The 16,751-nt window shown below is 42.5% G+C and overlaps 5 protein-coding genes across 6 annotated transcripts in view; 4 read left to right on the forward strand and 1 right to left on the reverse strand.

The window, feature by feature from the left end:
* Positions 1-16,751, forward strand: part of LOC126567956 (diacylglycerol lipase-beta-like) — a 300,577-nt gene that overhangs the window by 186,511 nt on the left and 97,315 nt on the right. The window lies entirely within an intron of this gene.
* LOC126567939 (peptide transporter family 1-like) overlaps positions 1-16,751 on the forward strand; it is a 490,614-nt gene that overhangs the window by 165,310 nt on the left and 308,553 nt on the right. The window lies entirely within an intron of this gene.
* LOC126567830 (uncharacterized) overlaps positions 1-16,751 on the forward strand; it is a 206,247-nt gene that overhangs the window by 131,112 nt on the left and 58,384 nt on the right. The window lies entirely within an intron of this gene.
* Positions 1-16,751, forward strand: part of LOC126568306 (mitogen-activated protein kinase p38b-like) — a 643,298-nt gene that overhangs the window by 94,671 nt on the left and 531,876 nt on the right. The window lies entirely within an intron of this gene.
* LOC126568275 (fasciclin-3-like) lies at positions 997-7,863 on the reverse strand. Its single transcript, XM_050224722.1, has 4 exons — positions 7,803-7,863; positions 2,894-3,556; positions 1,366-1,547; positions 997-1,262 (listed from the first exon to the last, which is right to left on the reverse strand). Exons 1-4 carry the CDS (start codon positions 7,861-7,863, stop codon positions 1,008-1,010), a joined length of 1,161 nt encoding a protein of 386 aa, XP_050080679.1. The 3' UTR covers positions 997-1,007.

A 16,751-nucleotide genomic window follows, 5' to 3' on the forward strand; every position in this document is an offset into this window, starting at 1 on the left:
GATTAAATTCTAAAATAGTAAAACTAAACCTCACAGTCTCTTACAAGCTTATTGTTTCTATTTTTTATTCGAATCGCATTAGTCATTTCGAGCTCATCTCACCCTAGGCAACTAAAAACGATCGCTAAAAATACTGTAGTTTTTAAAAACGAATGCCGCATAACACATCCTCTGTTGCCGGTTTTGTCTGCTGCTAATGCTGCTTCTGCCTCTCTGACAACTTTTTACATCGCAATTTCTACTGATTAGATTCATTAAAGCCTTTACTCGTAGAGCGACAGAGAGAGAGAGAATAATGAAATAAATAATGTTTCGATTTTGACACATTTAGCTTCTACTACCGGCATTGCTTTACACCGAGCCGGAAAATGCATCTCCATTGAATAATCACGTACATATATTACGGGGATGAGTTTCCCATCCCATCTGCTTGAGGTCACTTTCACATACACATACGCACACATACACGTTAGCACATTCCCATTCTGGAACAGTTCTCATTTTGGCTTGTCACTATCTTTCGTCCCCTTCCTGTTGTGCCTTATTCTAGTTTTGGAAACAAGAGCCCAGTATGAAAAATTTTGGTAAAACCACTTCGAGCGGATCAGGTAGTTTTGTTGGTTATTTGTGTTGTTCTTTTTTGTATGTGCGAATACTTTTCTCGAGGAACTATCGGATCGGTTTGCATATTTTACAATCGACAAGTACGAACGTACCGGTCTCCCCCAGCCCTCAAAACACGTGTACGGTTCTGTGGTCAGCGTTAGGAGGATGATGACCGCTTGTGGCCGTAGGAGAATATTTCCGAACAGGATCTCATTTCACCGCTCCGTTAAGCCCCTCTCACCTAGCTAAAAGCTACTGTACAACACCCGTCACCCGTTAGCCGGCGAAGAGCACCTTTGGTTGGGAAATATTCTCCAGCAGGCACGCACAGGTCCTTCCGCCCAACGCAAAAACCCGTACTCGAGCGTCCCACTCTTCGACTAGATGGAAACGAATTGGATTCACAACAGACGTGTAGCTATCACAGAGCAGAAGAAGGTCCAGACGCTTATCAGCCAGAAGGTGGATCCGTTGCTGTCATCGTTGTAGCTGTAGTCATCGTTCCGGATCACCTCCGTCCCTTCGTCGTCCACCCGGACCGCCTTGATGATGTAGGTCTGCGTGCCGAGCACGTTGGTGGCCTCGAGCGTGAACAGCGTCGCTCGCTCCTTGGAGCAGTCGTTGTTTTTAAGCAACACCCTGTACTCGCCATTACCCTGCAAAAGGATGCACGGAAAACGATACATTGATCAGTGTTTGTCTGGAAAGCCGCTTGATAGAGCGTGTGTGTGTATGTGTTTGTGTGTGCTTGTGTCTTACCGCTGTTGGACGTGGAATGTACGCCTGGTAGATGTCCACCGATTCGCCCTCCTTTATCAGCCGCCCATTGACGGTCCACCGGGTAATGGGTTGCGGGTTGGCATGGATTGTAATGTTGACCGTTGCACTTCCGGTTGCCGGCAGCTCATCGATATGGATGTGTGGTATCGCTTCCGGTGCGACTGTTTGTATCCGCGCGGGGAAGAGAGGGGCGGTAATGGAAGAAAGGGCAGCAAGCAAAATGAAACATTATTCAAGGAAAACACTCGCACAGTATGGCTGTATGTTCGATGGAATTGGAGTCAACGGAGATATTTTGCCAGTAAATTCTAGCCGGGAGTCCATCTGCTTCTAGTAGAGAGCGCAATCATAGCTGGAGCATTGGGTTTTCCGTTTCACCGGAACCAAGGTGCCTCGTGCACATCGCTTGCTGGCGGCAACATCAAACGACATGTGTAGGAATAATCCGGTCGCACAAAACGGCTCTTTGTGTCGTTCATTAAGAAGCCCATGTAAACTTTGACAAGGTTCGATAAAAGGGTCTCTCATTAGTGTTGCGAGCAACTGCGGGAAGATGGAATGATTATTTCATGCAGCAGCATCGTGCAAACTACTGCAACTGAAAAGGTTTTCCTTTCCGTACCAGCAGCTGTGTAAATAATTCCTACCAATAATAAGTCGGTACTGTAGAGTCGGTCCAGTCACAATAATTTTATAATTTCAAAATGTCGCAATTAGCTGCACAATGTTTCAAGCGTGCCATACTTGAGTGTATCACGTTTACTGGAACAAAAAGATGTGATTCCTGAGATAGCACCTTTCTGACCAAACCACCGGCAACAACTACGACCAAACCAAGGCCACCGGCAACAACTACTATGCCGTAGGAATTTTTTCGTCTAAAATTTACATATCTTTCATCTTTGGCGTACAGTGGGGGAAAGTACTTTTTCGAGAAAGTGGTCGTAAAAAATGTTTTTGTCGCAATCCTGGAATTCTTTGCCCAATTTCTCCTTTTATTGACCTCAAAATTTTATTGGAGTGCAGGAAACAGCTTCCAGGATATTGGATGGATTCTTGGAGAATAATCCGAGTGAGAAAGAGGTTGAGATATGAACATATTTGACTGTCCTGAAGAAGCTTTGAGGGCTGCAAATTGAGAACTAAGCTTTCCCTTAATCAATACATTTATCGTCTTGTTCAGATAAGCGTTCTCGAAATCTCAGTTAGTGGAATCCAATTTTCTGAGAAAAATAATCAGAAGTTTCGTAACCAATTCGTAGGGCCAATATTAGGCGACCTGTCTCCATTACTGGCACAAAGCACATCTCCAATGCTGATTAATAAATTGAGAAAACCAATCCAAAGTTTGGGCGCACCATTGATGATCAATTCTATGTCCAAAGAAACCGGTGTTTCCCATGACATGTTGGGGTGCCGGTTCGTGCCAATCACTTATTCGATCATCAAAAAGTTATGACTCACACACACACACACTTCATGTCCCCATGCGTCTCGAAATACTTACACTTTACGTTTAGTGGAAACGATGTCCGTTGCTCGGATTTAAACGCGGGATGATTTACCACACATTCAAGCATCTGGCCGTTCTGTTCCGGTGTGACGTACAGATTAACCTCCTGCTGGATCGTTTGCAGATTTTTCCCATCCTGCATTTCGGTGGTAATTTGGGCCGGTTTGAGCAGAGTTTCGTCAATCGGTTTATCATCCAGATACCAGGTAAGATTGGACACGGGTAATCCGAACCGCGACATACATCTCGCTTTGAGCGTCTGGTTCGCCCGTATACCACCATCGATCAGGGCAGTAGTCTTGGAGATCTTCAGCTCGGTTGGCCGGGGTGGTACGCGTTGCTTTAATTCGATCGCCGCCTCAAACTGTTCGCCTCCGATCATGACGATGCAGACGAACTTGCCGACCCGTTCGGTAGTGAACGTGCCCAACCGTACGCCACATTCTCCGCGCGACTCGTCCCCGATGCGTTTGACGCCTGCCGGTAAGCTGCCAACGTCGAACGTTTCGGCGGAAGGCCCGGGAAGCCGTACGCGGCACTGGTCGATGGGTTTGCCGGTACGGCAGAGTAGATCGACGTTGCGCTCGTACAGTGTGTGGTATGATGGCGACAAGGGCACGGTTTGTATTTGTTGCGACTGGACTGGTGCTAGGAGACCTAGGAGGAGAAGAGAATCGAAGGGAAACCAGTGAGAACGAATGTGTCACTAAGGAAATACAAGGGAGGAAAAGGTGTTGGCTTAATGGAGTCAATATTGATTTTTCTCGACCCTCGGCGGAACAATCCACCCGTCTCTTGTCAAGGGCCAATGCGTTAATGTCGTATGCTTTGGGCGCGCGGTTGCCTCTATTGTCATAATAATTAAATCGGGGCCACGCCGAAGGTCACCAGACGCCAGATGCTAGAGGGTGGTGTTCCCGTTTCTTGCTTCAAGTGGCTTTGAAGAGCATACGTCGCGCCGCGGATGATCTCAACACGTCTCTTTGACGTTGGGTATGACTCTTTGAGTAGGTTACACTCGTGTCTTATCTAGATCGAGTGTCTCCGCACCCAGGTCTGCACCAAATCTGGAATGTAACCAGCGAGAGCACCCGAGCTCCGAGCCAAAGGTTAGACTGCAGGGAGGAAGTTCAGCACGGTTCGAAGCAGTGGGAAATGCAAATAGGGAATTATGGATTATGAGTAAGCGTACATGTCGCGCGTGACGGGAATATCACAGCTTCCATTATAAGCGGGCTGTCGAAGAATTCCTTGGAGTTAGATAACGTTTCGAGAGATTGAAGTGTGCTTTTGATTTATTAAAATACTAATAAAATTGATGAAGCTCTTGCGAAAGGATATTGTATTGAAATGAAAACTCCGAAAAGGGCAACTTATTTACGTCTGTTATCTTTAGCTAAAAATAGAATCGAGAAAAATTCTCCCAACACCGTTTACACCTCGCCCAATTGGTTTTGAGAATTTCCAGCCAAGAAAAACACTCAATATCCGTCCATTTAGCAAAGATTTGCCTTTTCCAGCCAGATCTCGAAACTAGACTCATCTCCATCGCATCTGAAATGCTGCTTATGCATCCATTTTGTTTATTTATTCCTGCGAAGCGTTACGATACCCGGACGGGATACAAACTTCCACCTTCAAGGCACAATAAACACATTCCACCGTGGTTTCTGTGTCTGTTGCTGGTGCTGTCAGTAGCAACCCAATCGTGAAGAAAAATTTGGCAATTTTCATTTTAACTCAAGCAGTTAAACATCACGGCGGGGGCGGTTGTTAGTGTGCTTACAAGCATAAAAAAGCAACGCACATTAATGCTTGCTTCTCAAACCTATTTGCTGCTCCAAATTGGGTGGTAAGAGAGTCGTGAGTGTGTTAAAAAAATCTCCCCGTAGGGGAACAATGTATCAATCACGTTGCGTGTGTTTGTGGTATAAAACTGCCGAAAGCAGAATCTAGACGATACATTTGTATCTGCTTTTATGATAAGCAATTTGAATTTATCTCCGTCAATCTGAGGCGGCGGTCTGGTGTCTGGGGCTACCAGATGCTTCTATTTAGCCATTTTTATACAGCTACGCGCACATGTTCCCAATGAACGGCGCACTGCAAAATTAAATGATTTATTATATGGCCAACCGTTCTCACCCGTGGTCACTTTTGAAGTACGCAAATGTGTATGCGAAGAGATTGAAAGTGAATGTGTTTGAAAATGAGTCCCACAGCAGGAGCCGGTCGGCGCTATTCGTGCTCCTTCGCAGCTCGTGCCTCAAAAACAAAAATGCTTCCACGCTTAGGATGCTAAATTTGGCAAATTGATTTGAATGCTCCGAAATTGACGTATGCAGTCGTGACTCGTTTGCGGCAACGAGTTGGGAGCGGGGAGAAGGATTTTTTATGCTTCGTTTTAAGCAACTGTTCTTTGTCCAAATCCATTGTGGTGCAAAATGGTTAGCCGTTGGAGTTGCAATCACAAAATGAGAAACAAAACAAGCCCGAAATATTGGAATACTGTGTACAGCCTTAGACGCGTATTTATGTATTCCGATCGTGCGTTTGGCTCACTGATAAGAAACAAAAGATAGCACAGTTTCGAGAGAGCGCAGTGATGAATCATAAAATTTTAACTACGCCTTTAAACGCACCCAACTGTGTTTCTGTATTCCGAGGAGCGAATGGCGAAAAAGGCTTTTGCTTGACACAACTGTTTCCTAGGGCTTAGAAGCAAAACGTTCGCTGCTGCTTCTTGCTAGCTCGTTTACATATGTGGAAAATAATTAAACGTGCCCACCCCGCTGGTGTCACCCTATTTAAACAAATCGCGCATTTGTTATGTGGGTGGGTGGGTGTATGCAGACCCGTTCTGACTCTTTGCCGGCTGTCTTGCTGGATTATTTTATAACCTTCAATTCAATTGAGTTTTTATATTATCACAAAAATGCATCTCCATTGGTGTAATATGATAATTATAGCATGGTTGCGGAATGCCATCGTGTTAATGAAGATGGTTGATGAACTATAGAAACAATCATTGTCACGCATATGCTTTAATCGCAACAGCTTTAATTAGTTTGATTTTCGTCTTGTTTTTGGGTAGGGCTTTAGGAAGAAATTATCTTTCTGTTTTCATTGGAGTGTGTTTTTTTTTACAATAAATTAGGAATGAGATTTAGCAACACAGCCAGACCGTTCTATCGGAGAAAAAGGAAATCAAAATTAAATATATTTTTTTCTGTAAATAAGTTTTATAATCTTGATTTCTACATTGTCAACCAAAAAGAAGGATAATCGAAGAGCAAAAACAATAAACAAAGGCAAATTAAAGAAGAGAAATAAATACTTGTAAGAAAACACAATGTATAAAAGTCCTAAAACAAGACAATTAACTGTAGATAAGCCAACTCAAACTCAAAAAACCCTACAATAGACGAATATGAAAAAATGGGTTTAGAATATAAACGAAAGTAACGTGATCAATAAAGTAAAGATCGTGATAGAAATAACAAGAAAAAATACTAAAACAGCTTTGTTTGACAATACGGCGCAAGCAAGCATACTTAAAATATAAAAAAATTAAAGCGTTGTCAATTTTGTTATGAAAAAGCTTCCCAAACAGATACTCAAATTGATAATGAGTCGATTCTCTATTTCGTCTTTGACACTACGATTTCGTGATTTATCATGGCTCACATATGCGGGCTTTGTTTAATTAAGTTTGAAGTTTCAGCAATTGATATTTATGTACTTTTTAAATTATATTATTTGATTAAAGGATAAAGAAAACTTTTAAAAAAATAATGAAAAAGTTATTGATCTCCAACGAGAAGAGAATCAAATTATTCCAAAGAAAATTAACTAGTGGAACAAGATTATCTGGCCGATAATGTTTTATAACTTGCAAAATGAACTATCGCTCTTCATTTTTTTTAAAGTAACAAGTCTATTTTTTACAATAAGACATATAACTGATTGATTGTCCTTTTCAGTTGTCAGCAAATTGATTAACTGCTTAAATTTGTATCTCGACATGCAATTTAAAATTTTAAAGATGATACTAATTGACGATTATTGATAATGAAAACGTACGCAAAGTACGTATTACAAATTCATGGCGAATAAATTAGAGAGGGCAAATATACAGTACTGAACAACTTTTATCCTGCAGGTAGCTGCCTTAAAATATGAATTAAAAAATAAAAATATTTCTTTTTGCCTTCATGCGATGAGCAATCATTTATGACACAACAGGAAATGGGATTTTTTGCTCCATTTATTTACACAAACACCCATACCTGTCGGTGCATAAGATAAGAAATCTGTCACAAGACGTGTTTATTCTTATCAACTTCCTTCACTCGATGTCATCTTTTCAAAGGTAAAATGAAACATCAATGGGAGGAACGACAAGAGGACGCCGTGTGGAATGCACGTTAATCAGTTACCGTTCTTAGAAGTGTCAACTGGCGGCGTGATGCCACGTACCGGTCGTGCGTTTAAAATTAGAAACACACATTCCGAAAGAAAGTAAATCCTCTTCGACGCTGTTTGTGTAGCAAGACTGTATGCCGCTTGGTCGGGGGGTTTTTTTTTCATATAACTTGAAGCAAAAGAAAACCAACCAACCATACACAGCTCTCACCCATAAGGAAGAGAAGGATGCTGTTTCGATTTTTTGGTTCGGGCAGGTTCTCAAGGTTAGAGGGTTGTTTTATTATTTTTTTTGCACAAGCGCTTCTCAAGTTGCATACAGCATAAAACTAAAGGAAAACAACAATGGGAGGGGACGCCGGTCGAACTGGTTTAGATGTATCACCACCGGTTGCCGGTCTGTTGTTTTTTTCTTCGATTCCATACCAGCATAATAAGTAACGAACTATTGTGTGTGTCGCTGTTTTATTGCACTTACTGTTAAACGAACAAATTGCCACCAGAAGGGCCAGATGCCTGTTGGGATGATTGTTCAGCATCCTTGGCGAGTTGGGTTGGGTTCAGAGGGCGGTGGGTTGGACTGGAAGGGAACGTTTGGCTGGATGCTGTTGGACACAATTGTACACACACACACACGCACACAAAAATACTCTCGCCTCCCCAATATAAAGCGCGAGAAAAGGGCAAACAGTAAACGATATGGTTTCGTCGTCGTTGCGGGTGGCGAGTTTTGTTTTGTATTTGCTTTTTAAATTTTCACGCTTTTACACACTAACACACGCCCCAAGAGGGATAGAGAGAGAGTACACACACGTACGCGCCCACATACAAAAGCCCGGTACGTAGTTGAGTTTAGGCCTGTTTTTATCAGTTTTGCGGCCAGTTGTTGTTACGCTGCCACCAAAGCCGATGTTGTCGAGTGAACTGAACGGCGAAATCGATCCGGCTCACGTTAAAACCGCGCTGAAACTAGACGATGAGGCGTGAGCCAGTGAGCAGCTCACTTGAAGCTCACTTCACGTCATTCGCTCTCTTCCGTTCACTCTCCGATCCGTGGCGCATCGCTCGCAATGGCGTTACGTCTGTTGTGTTGAGGGTATAGGATTCCCTTCTACACGATGGCACGCGCGTTACCAGCGTGCATCAGCGTTGTACGTACGTAGAAAGTAAACACAACACCTCAGGAAGTTGCCAGAGACCAGCTTGTGCTATTCTCTTCGCAGTTATGATTGTAGTTGTCGCGGTGTGCACCGTATCTTGCGTAGACGACACCCTTGACGCACTGATAAGACGCTAGAGTGGTTCGTTGGAATACCGCGACTTCAGTGACCGGTCTGGCGAGTGACTAATTTGCTACTACACACTTACACTACAGAGCTACCACTACGTAAGCGCCGGACTTTGGTGCGTTGGCTGCATAAGCAAACAAAACCATGGCACCCATCTGCACTATGTGCGCGTTGTACAGAAATTATCGGTAAAAGGTTAGGGAAAATAATAAATTGTTAATTTACATTTTAAATGCCAGCAAGAAAGGGGTTTTTGTTGCTGTATTTTTAGCTCAATAGCTTGGTTAATTAGTTTTATTTAATTAAACGATATAATTGCATAAATGAAAATTCGTTGTTAAGTCGTAATAATTGAATATAGCGAAAAGGTCAAGCTGTTAGAACTATATTTTATTTGATTTGTTATTTTTTATATTTAATTTACATTTTACGTAGCGTTACTTTAATGTTATTCGTATAAGCAAATAGTTCTGCATTCGTTTTAGATTTTATCTGTTTGTTAGTGAAATGGTTTAAAATTGGAATGGAATGCGGAATGACAAATGCTTTGTTCAATATTTCTGGACATTCATTTAATTAAAAAATTAATAATTTTTAATTTTTTTTAATTAATTAAAAAAATTATATTTTTCTTCAAAAGAAAAACATTTAAAACATACAAAAGTTGTTTTTGCCAACTTTAACATAATTACCCCAGTGTGCTTGGAGAGCGTAAAAAAAGAAAAACAATCGATCCCGCATGCCAAAACGGTTTCAAAGTCGAATTTCGTTTGACTTCCTCGCCCCATCAGCCGGTCAGTTTCACTCGAGATGACGTAGACGTTTTTATATTTAAACCTACTCTTCTACTGGCGCTTTTGTACTCTCTCGCTCCCTTTTCTCTCGTCCCCAGCACCGTTCAACCCCCTCCGAACGCTCCACTGTATGTCCCCTACTCCAGCAGCACGGTTACGCACTTTTCGGCGGCACCCGCACAAACTGGGGTACCGTACAGTAAAAAAAAAGCCAAAAAGTTTACGCGCAAATCGTAGGCGCTGACTTGATGATAGGGGTCAGTCAAATGTTTGGCCAGCGTCGTTACCGTTTTTGTGGGAGGGAGCATTTTGTTTGTGCGGCCCCCTCAGAGCTGACTGTAGTTCTCAGGTTGGTCGGATCGTTTGTAGGCCGTGTGGGTATTCAAATCAGTGCGGTAGATTTTTTTTTCTTTGTAGCTTTTTGAGTATAAGGTTTAATTGACGATTAATATGTATGATGAATGTATAATGATTAATTTGTGTCTTGCAAAAAGTAAAAAAAATCCCGTAAAATTCTAATGGGACTTTTATCTTGTTAGTATTTTAAATGAGCTAAGGCTTTAATAAAAATGGGACATTATTGACCGCAAAATGCAGTTCTTATTCCGTTGGTCGAGATGTTCCTGTGACGATCCCATAGTGAAAGAGGCAAAAGCATTACTTAAGATCTGTGTGCGTCCCAAACAAAATAAAAACTCGTTGGGTCATTAATTTTTCAACTGGATATTTTATTCTTTGATTTCTCGAAATACCGAGCAGCTTACAATAAGCTTTTATTCTTCCTTGTTCCTCGCGTTCCCTTCAAAGGTCTCCTGCTAGTACTTTTATTGAAGAACTTTAACTAAGGAAGCGAAACAGTCTTCCGCCAAGTCCAGCAAGACATATCTGATTTATGAACAATAACCTTCATGTACAGCCATCCATCAGCTGCAATACGATCATCACGATCCAATGCATTACTTTATTGATTTTCCACCACAACAAAAAGCCACCAAATGTCAAACGATCTGTGCAGTGCTTGTCGCCATTATTGAATTACGCGACGCAGTAACAAAAAAATCCACATCTGCCTTTTGCCCATGGTCGTGTTAGCTCGCTTCACATAATAGTTAGGCCAAGAAGTGCATCGTTTCGCCAGCGGACAATGCAAAGGTTTCGGCACCTTTGGGCTTTCGAAATCGTAAACTCATCAAGTTAACGTTAGCCTCTCAACCACTCAACGGTTGTTCGCGCGTTGTTGTACAGCGTGTTCGTTTGTGCAAGGGTTTTAATGTCTGCCTCGTAGTCCAGGTGTAAGAGCATGGAGCATGCTTTCCAGTTCCAGTTAAGCTTCTTTTGTGCCTCAAACCTTTTTCTTCGCGCGCTCTTCGTGACGTGCGTGAATACGCGTGAGAACAATGATTTCATGTGAGATGGTTTCTGTGTTATTTTGCGCTGGTGTTCAAATTAGAGCACAAGGTAGATAATTCGAGTGGGCAGACGGAATGACATTGGATGGGAAATGGAGAAATTAGAGTCAGATTGTTAATTTATTGCTCATGAGTGATGTTTTAAAGCAGCGTGTAATATTTTTCTAATTTCAAATTTAAAATGGTAAAAGCAGCAAGACGAAATTGCAAAACCAAACTCCAAAAAAAGACTGCGAAGAATTTCTGAGTACCAACTTATTTTTCCCACGACCTTGAACATCAATGTGGCGCTTTACATGCATAAGATTCAACTGCTCTAGCAAGATAGTACATTACAAGACACTTCTCCGAATGTATGAAAATGTTCACCACCCCCAAAAACCAACCAAACCCTTCTCTTAATTCTAAGGCGCGTCTAATTGCTAGTTCCGAAGACAATTACCACCCGTCATACACCGAGCACCGGCACTCAAAAGCCACCATTATGCGCTGAACTTATGTTCTACTTCGACCGAAAAACGAGGCCACGTATCCCCCCTCCAAGATGCAAATGAGAGTAGCATTCGGTGCCGAAAATAGGCATGAAGGTATGTGTCATGTTCCGGAAGCCGCCTTAAAGCCTGCATAGTGCCGTTGGAAGCAAACGCTTGGATAAGTGAGGTTAAAAGATGTTGGTCGGGAAAACCCTCACACGACTTGGCACACCAGGCGCACAAAAGTACGGGACGACATTTTTGTGTTCCTTTTATCGATCTTGCGGGTAATGCCGATGCTTCCCTGCGGGGCTTTTTGGAAAGATTTTCCATCTTCCACCACCGCGGTAAGGAGAAAATCTTAATCTGTTGTAAGGGGAGCCGGAAGGGGGGGAGGACAAGAAGGTTGACCTTGATTTGTGCGAGCAATGTACCTAACAGCTTAACGATATGTCAATGTCAGGCATTTCCCGCAGCTGGGAAATCGTCCTCTCCCGGTGTCACCCCAGTGTTCCTTGCTCGCTCTCTCTCTCTCTCCCTGTCACAGCTGGTGGTTAGTGGACTGGGTTTGATTTAGTTTCGGTGAGTAATGGGACTTCATTACGGTGCTTTACGGGAAGGGACAGGCACAGATGTTGCAGATGCGTGTCAACCCAAGACACCCCCCTCCTCACATGAGGACTTCAAGGTCATGTGCATCGAGTGAATTTCGATTGGAGTTCAATTAGTAGGACGAGCTGCTAAGTGTTGTTGGGTTTTTATTTTCATTTCAATACCCGGTAGCAACAACCCGTCTCAAGATGTCTAACGTCAAGGGTCGTGAACGGTCTTAAAAAGGGCGGCCGAGTGTTAATTGATGCAAATTAGCAGGCGAGCGTATATGAGCTGTGTCGCATGATAAGGAAGCTCATTAATTACCCGGCCAAGTGCTCGGAACGGGCCGATTTGATGCATTTGCTCTTGTGATAAGTGTACATGTAAACAGATGACATAATGCAAAGGCATGTGGTTAAGAATTGTTGACATAAGCTGAAGATGGATTCCGAACGAATGTTGACGGGTTTTTAAAGCGGGATGGAAAGGAGAGTTTGGGATTTACTTGTTGGGGAATTTCATTTTTGGTGAAAGTATGTTTGGAATATGCAAACAACACGTTTCCCTCTTAAATATTTTGGACATATTGTCAAGTGTTTGTGTAAAAGATTAGCAAGAGTTGGTGTAAAAAGGCAAACGAGGTCAATCGTAACAGATGCAATTGCTAGTTTTTTTAGCCATCATTACAGGGTACTAGTCATCAAATAGATCTCTGCATCCATTTATCATGATCATTAAATCCTCTCGTCTATATCTCCTAGTGAGGATTTACAGGACTATCCAACTACGTGGTATCAGTAGATTTCGTAGGCCACTAGATGGCCGTTATGACCTAGCAGTTCGTTAATACAAGGAGAAGAATAATCCACAAGCTAAGTTGAATGTTATTCCTATTTCAGAGTTTAATGAACACAGAGTTGCTATTTTTTTGCGAACGCTCCCGAATCTATCAAACCAAGCTAAGGTCTGATAATTATACTAAAGGATATATTGATCCTAAAATTAAAAGGTTAGTCAACACACACGCTACGAAACCAAATCCGGCTCTACATCGTTAGCTTGATTGATTAGTTGAACATCACAAGCTTCAATCTCCAGCACCTAATTTATCTTCAGCTATATATTCACAAATTAAGAGCCTCACAGATGCATCATCGGATGCTTCGGCGAAGGTTCCATCAACGCCGCACGCGTCCACGAACCATCATCATCATCACCATTCGAAACTATCAAGTTCACGGTCTGATCTCACTTGAAGGTTAGCATCTGTACAGCTGGGCAGATCTGCTCGATCTTCTGACGTCCTAGCAATCACCAATCAATAATTCAACATATTCGTATCCAAACGCGATCCGCGCACTGAACCATTAGTATGACAATCACATTCCCGCGATTGCTCCGTACGCAATTAACAACACAAACAACGGGTTTACAATGTAAGTTTGCTGATGGAATTTTTTTCGCTGTGTGTGCTTTCCGTGGTCATTATCAGCACAACGACATCCAGCTTGAGTCACGCGCATAAACGCACTACGCATCGAAACTCGTTCACACTTCGGGCACGCGAAAAACCGTTGACAGTGCTGCCAGTTCGTGTGGTAAATAGAATTTTTAAAAACTCGATTTCTTGTGGTTTCGACGTTGTGTTGTGTGTACAAATCTATCTCTCTCTCTCTCTCTCACTCTCCGAGCTGTGTGTATTGTTTTTTGACGGCACAGAAAACGTAAAGTCTCGATCGCGCGAACCACCGCGTGGCGTCCAAACGCCAGCCAAAATGCTACTGAGGTGATCGCACGAAAGCGCGAAATGATGATGGTACTTCTTGAGCTGGTGCGTTCGCGATGAGGCTTTGGTGTGCGAGTGTGTGTTTTGCGAAAGAGAATGTGAGATGGGAAGCATAATGTATGGAAGCTTTGCAGATGAAGATGAAACTGTAGAGAGCGAGAAACCCGGTCTTCAGCTGTGCGTGCAGCATGCAACATAAGCGGGAGAAAAGAATCCAGGTGTGAAGCAGCTGGCGATGGTACGTTATCGGGTCTTTACGATACACAACATCCAGTATGCTAATTAGACTAATTTAGTTTTGAAAAAGGTTGTTTTTTGAAGAGCTTTTGGTTGTCAAACACCTTTGTCAAACAACATCACGCTGGATCGCTAGAACCAAACCAAGTTAATGTCTTTCGATCGATTTTACACGATTCAATGACAATGCCGGGAGAAAGTGATCTGATACGCCACTTCCACAGATACCCGTTGCATGACCTTAATATCCGCTTGTTTCCATCACCCAACTCTCGGTGACGCGAGATTGTCAACGAAACGGACGCGAAAATCCAGACACTTGCTGCGACTTGCTGCGGGAACGCTCGGATTGGGACCATTTTTACGGCCAATTACCTTTCCGCAGGAAGGCAAATGTGGGTGACCGGTTTCTGGCTCGGGATTCTTGACGAGTTGTTGCCTTGCCGCGCGGAACGGAACGATCGTTCGTATCTGTTTTATGGCCTAAATCGATTTACCCCGGTGTATAGCTCCGGTGGTGAACCGTAACCGGCAATGGCAAAAGGAGGGTTCGGTGTCAACAACAGACACGATTGGGTTTGGAAGGTGTTTTGTGCGAGTAGTAGTTTTCTTGATTGCTTTGTTTGTGTGCGGCGAGACATTTGAACATCGTATAATGTCTGCAGTAACTTTTTGAAGTTTTTTTTTGTGTATTTATGTAAGTAAAAGTTATCCTCATATATTTTATTACTGAATAAAACTTTCAAAGTTCACCATTTTGCAGATAGTATCGCTGATTGTCGTAGGATATTTATATGTTGGTTTTGGAATCACTGAAGCAACCAATATTTGTCTCTTTGCCTTTAATAAAACATTTTGACCAGTCACCGAATTAACTGATCTTTCAAATTTAGTCACAGGAAACCAATATTTCATGATATGTCATCACTACAAGGGAAATGATTTGAATCTCGGTTTTGTCATCTGAACACTGGCGCCATTGCCACCTTACCACCGTACAATCCCTAATTTACGCTTTTATAAGTTTATGATGTTTAAAGTTTATGATGCTTTTAGCATCCAATCTGTGAAATTGATACATTAAATGTCAAAAGCTTTATAATGAATTATCTGTTGTGCTTTAACTGCTCATAACTGCTCGACTAATATAGCAAAAGCTGCTAAAACTTTTTCAGATTTTCCGGCTTAAGTCATCATAGACCCAACTGTCCTAAAAGTATTGACGACTTAAATATAAAGACAACAAAGTAGCAGACTGCAAAATTCTACGATACGATTGATACGTTCACTTTTGTTGGCTCATAATTATTGAAACTGCGAATATTAATGAGTGCTTCGTGAAGTAATTAGACCATTGTTGAAGTTTTGACACAATAAATTCTTCTCTCGCAATTTCCGCTCATCCCTCACCATCCTTGGGATGATATTTAATTGGACCCCCTTTTTTCTATAAATTACCAACCGTTTCTCGCATTGTTCTGGGTTAAGCCCAACCCATCCTCTTAACCAGCACACCGTCGCACATTTATCGGCACGATGTAATGAAGTTCCTTGCCGACAATGCATCGGCAAATGAATGCTGCTGATTGCAAGTACCACCTTGACACTGGTGGTGACTTGTAACCGAACAGTTCCGAACTGATGAGATCATCGGATCAGCATCCTCATCAGCAGCGAAAGAATAGTGCACCGTTGCAGTTCGCGCCGTCGGCACTCCCTGCACACCCTGTGCAGCCTTCGTGCCAAAGTCGAAAAACCAAAAACGTACCTTGTTTCACAATCGTGGCACACGATTGCCGATGCCGAACAATCAATTCTCTGCCGATGGGTAGGTCCGGGTGGCATAATTAAAAGCATCTTCCGCCGAGTTTCCAAAGTCTCGGAAACAAATGTACTTGTCGGTGCGGCGAGTTGTCGATAGTGGAGATGTTTATTAGCGTCGTGTAGTGACAATCGATGTTGATCATGGTGTGTAGTGCATGGTTTTCGTGGTTGGTTTCATTGCTATCTGATGAACGTTTGTCACGGTGGTCCGTTCCGAATGGGGAAGTTTATGACAGCGCTGGAGTGTCAGCAAGATGAGCCAGCTTCGTTTCTAAAAGTTGCGCGATACGATCGGGATGATGATAGGGTTTTAGCGCTTGTAAAGCATGACGGATTAAATTCCATTCTTTGTGGTTTGCTGGTTATGGATCTTTCCAGAGGAACTGAAAGGGTAAAGTATTTCATCATGAAGTTGATTTTATTTTATGCTTAATCATTTGGAAGCATCCCGAATCCTCCAGTTAAGTATTAACTGTTAAAATCAATTGCACTCGGAGTCTCAAAAGAAGAGTTTAATTACCCAATATGCTTAATGATAGTAAGCACCCAAATTTAACTATTCATAGCAAGCAAATCTCTCTTCTTAACATGTACAGCCTTCCCACGAGGATCTCCCTTTAAGCCCTTAAACAGAAGAACATTTTGCCAACATCAAGCGCAATTACTAGGCCCTGATTTAAATCGCCATTTTCTTTGGAAATAGATCATTCGATATTTTTTTGTTGTTGTGTGTGTGTGTCCTCGTTTTACAAAGAAACGAAATGCCATCAGCCATTCTGGCCGTCCGGGTCAGAATGAATGAATAAATTGAGTTGCTTCATCTTGTGCAGTGGCTCGTGCTTGGGCTCCTGTCGCTGCTGATCCACTATCGTCATCCGCAATCGTAAGAACGCGCAAGGAAACGTTCTCCACCCCGAAGTTGAAATCCATTGGCTAGGTCCATTTTTAATTAAGAGTCAAATTTCATTTATGCGCATCTTCATTTCCATGCTCTATCAAGATCTGTCCACGGTGGTTCGAG

This window comes from Anopheles maculipalpis, chromosome 2RL, assembly GCF_943734695.1.
Source record: "Anopheles maculipalpis chromosome 2RL, idAnoMacuDA_375_x, whole genome shotgun sequence".
Taxonomy (NCBI): domain Eukaryota; kingdom Metazoa; phylum Arthropoda; class Insecta; order Diptera; family Culicidae; genus Anopheles; species Anopheles maculipalpis.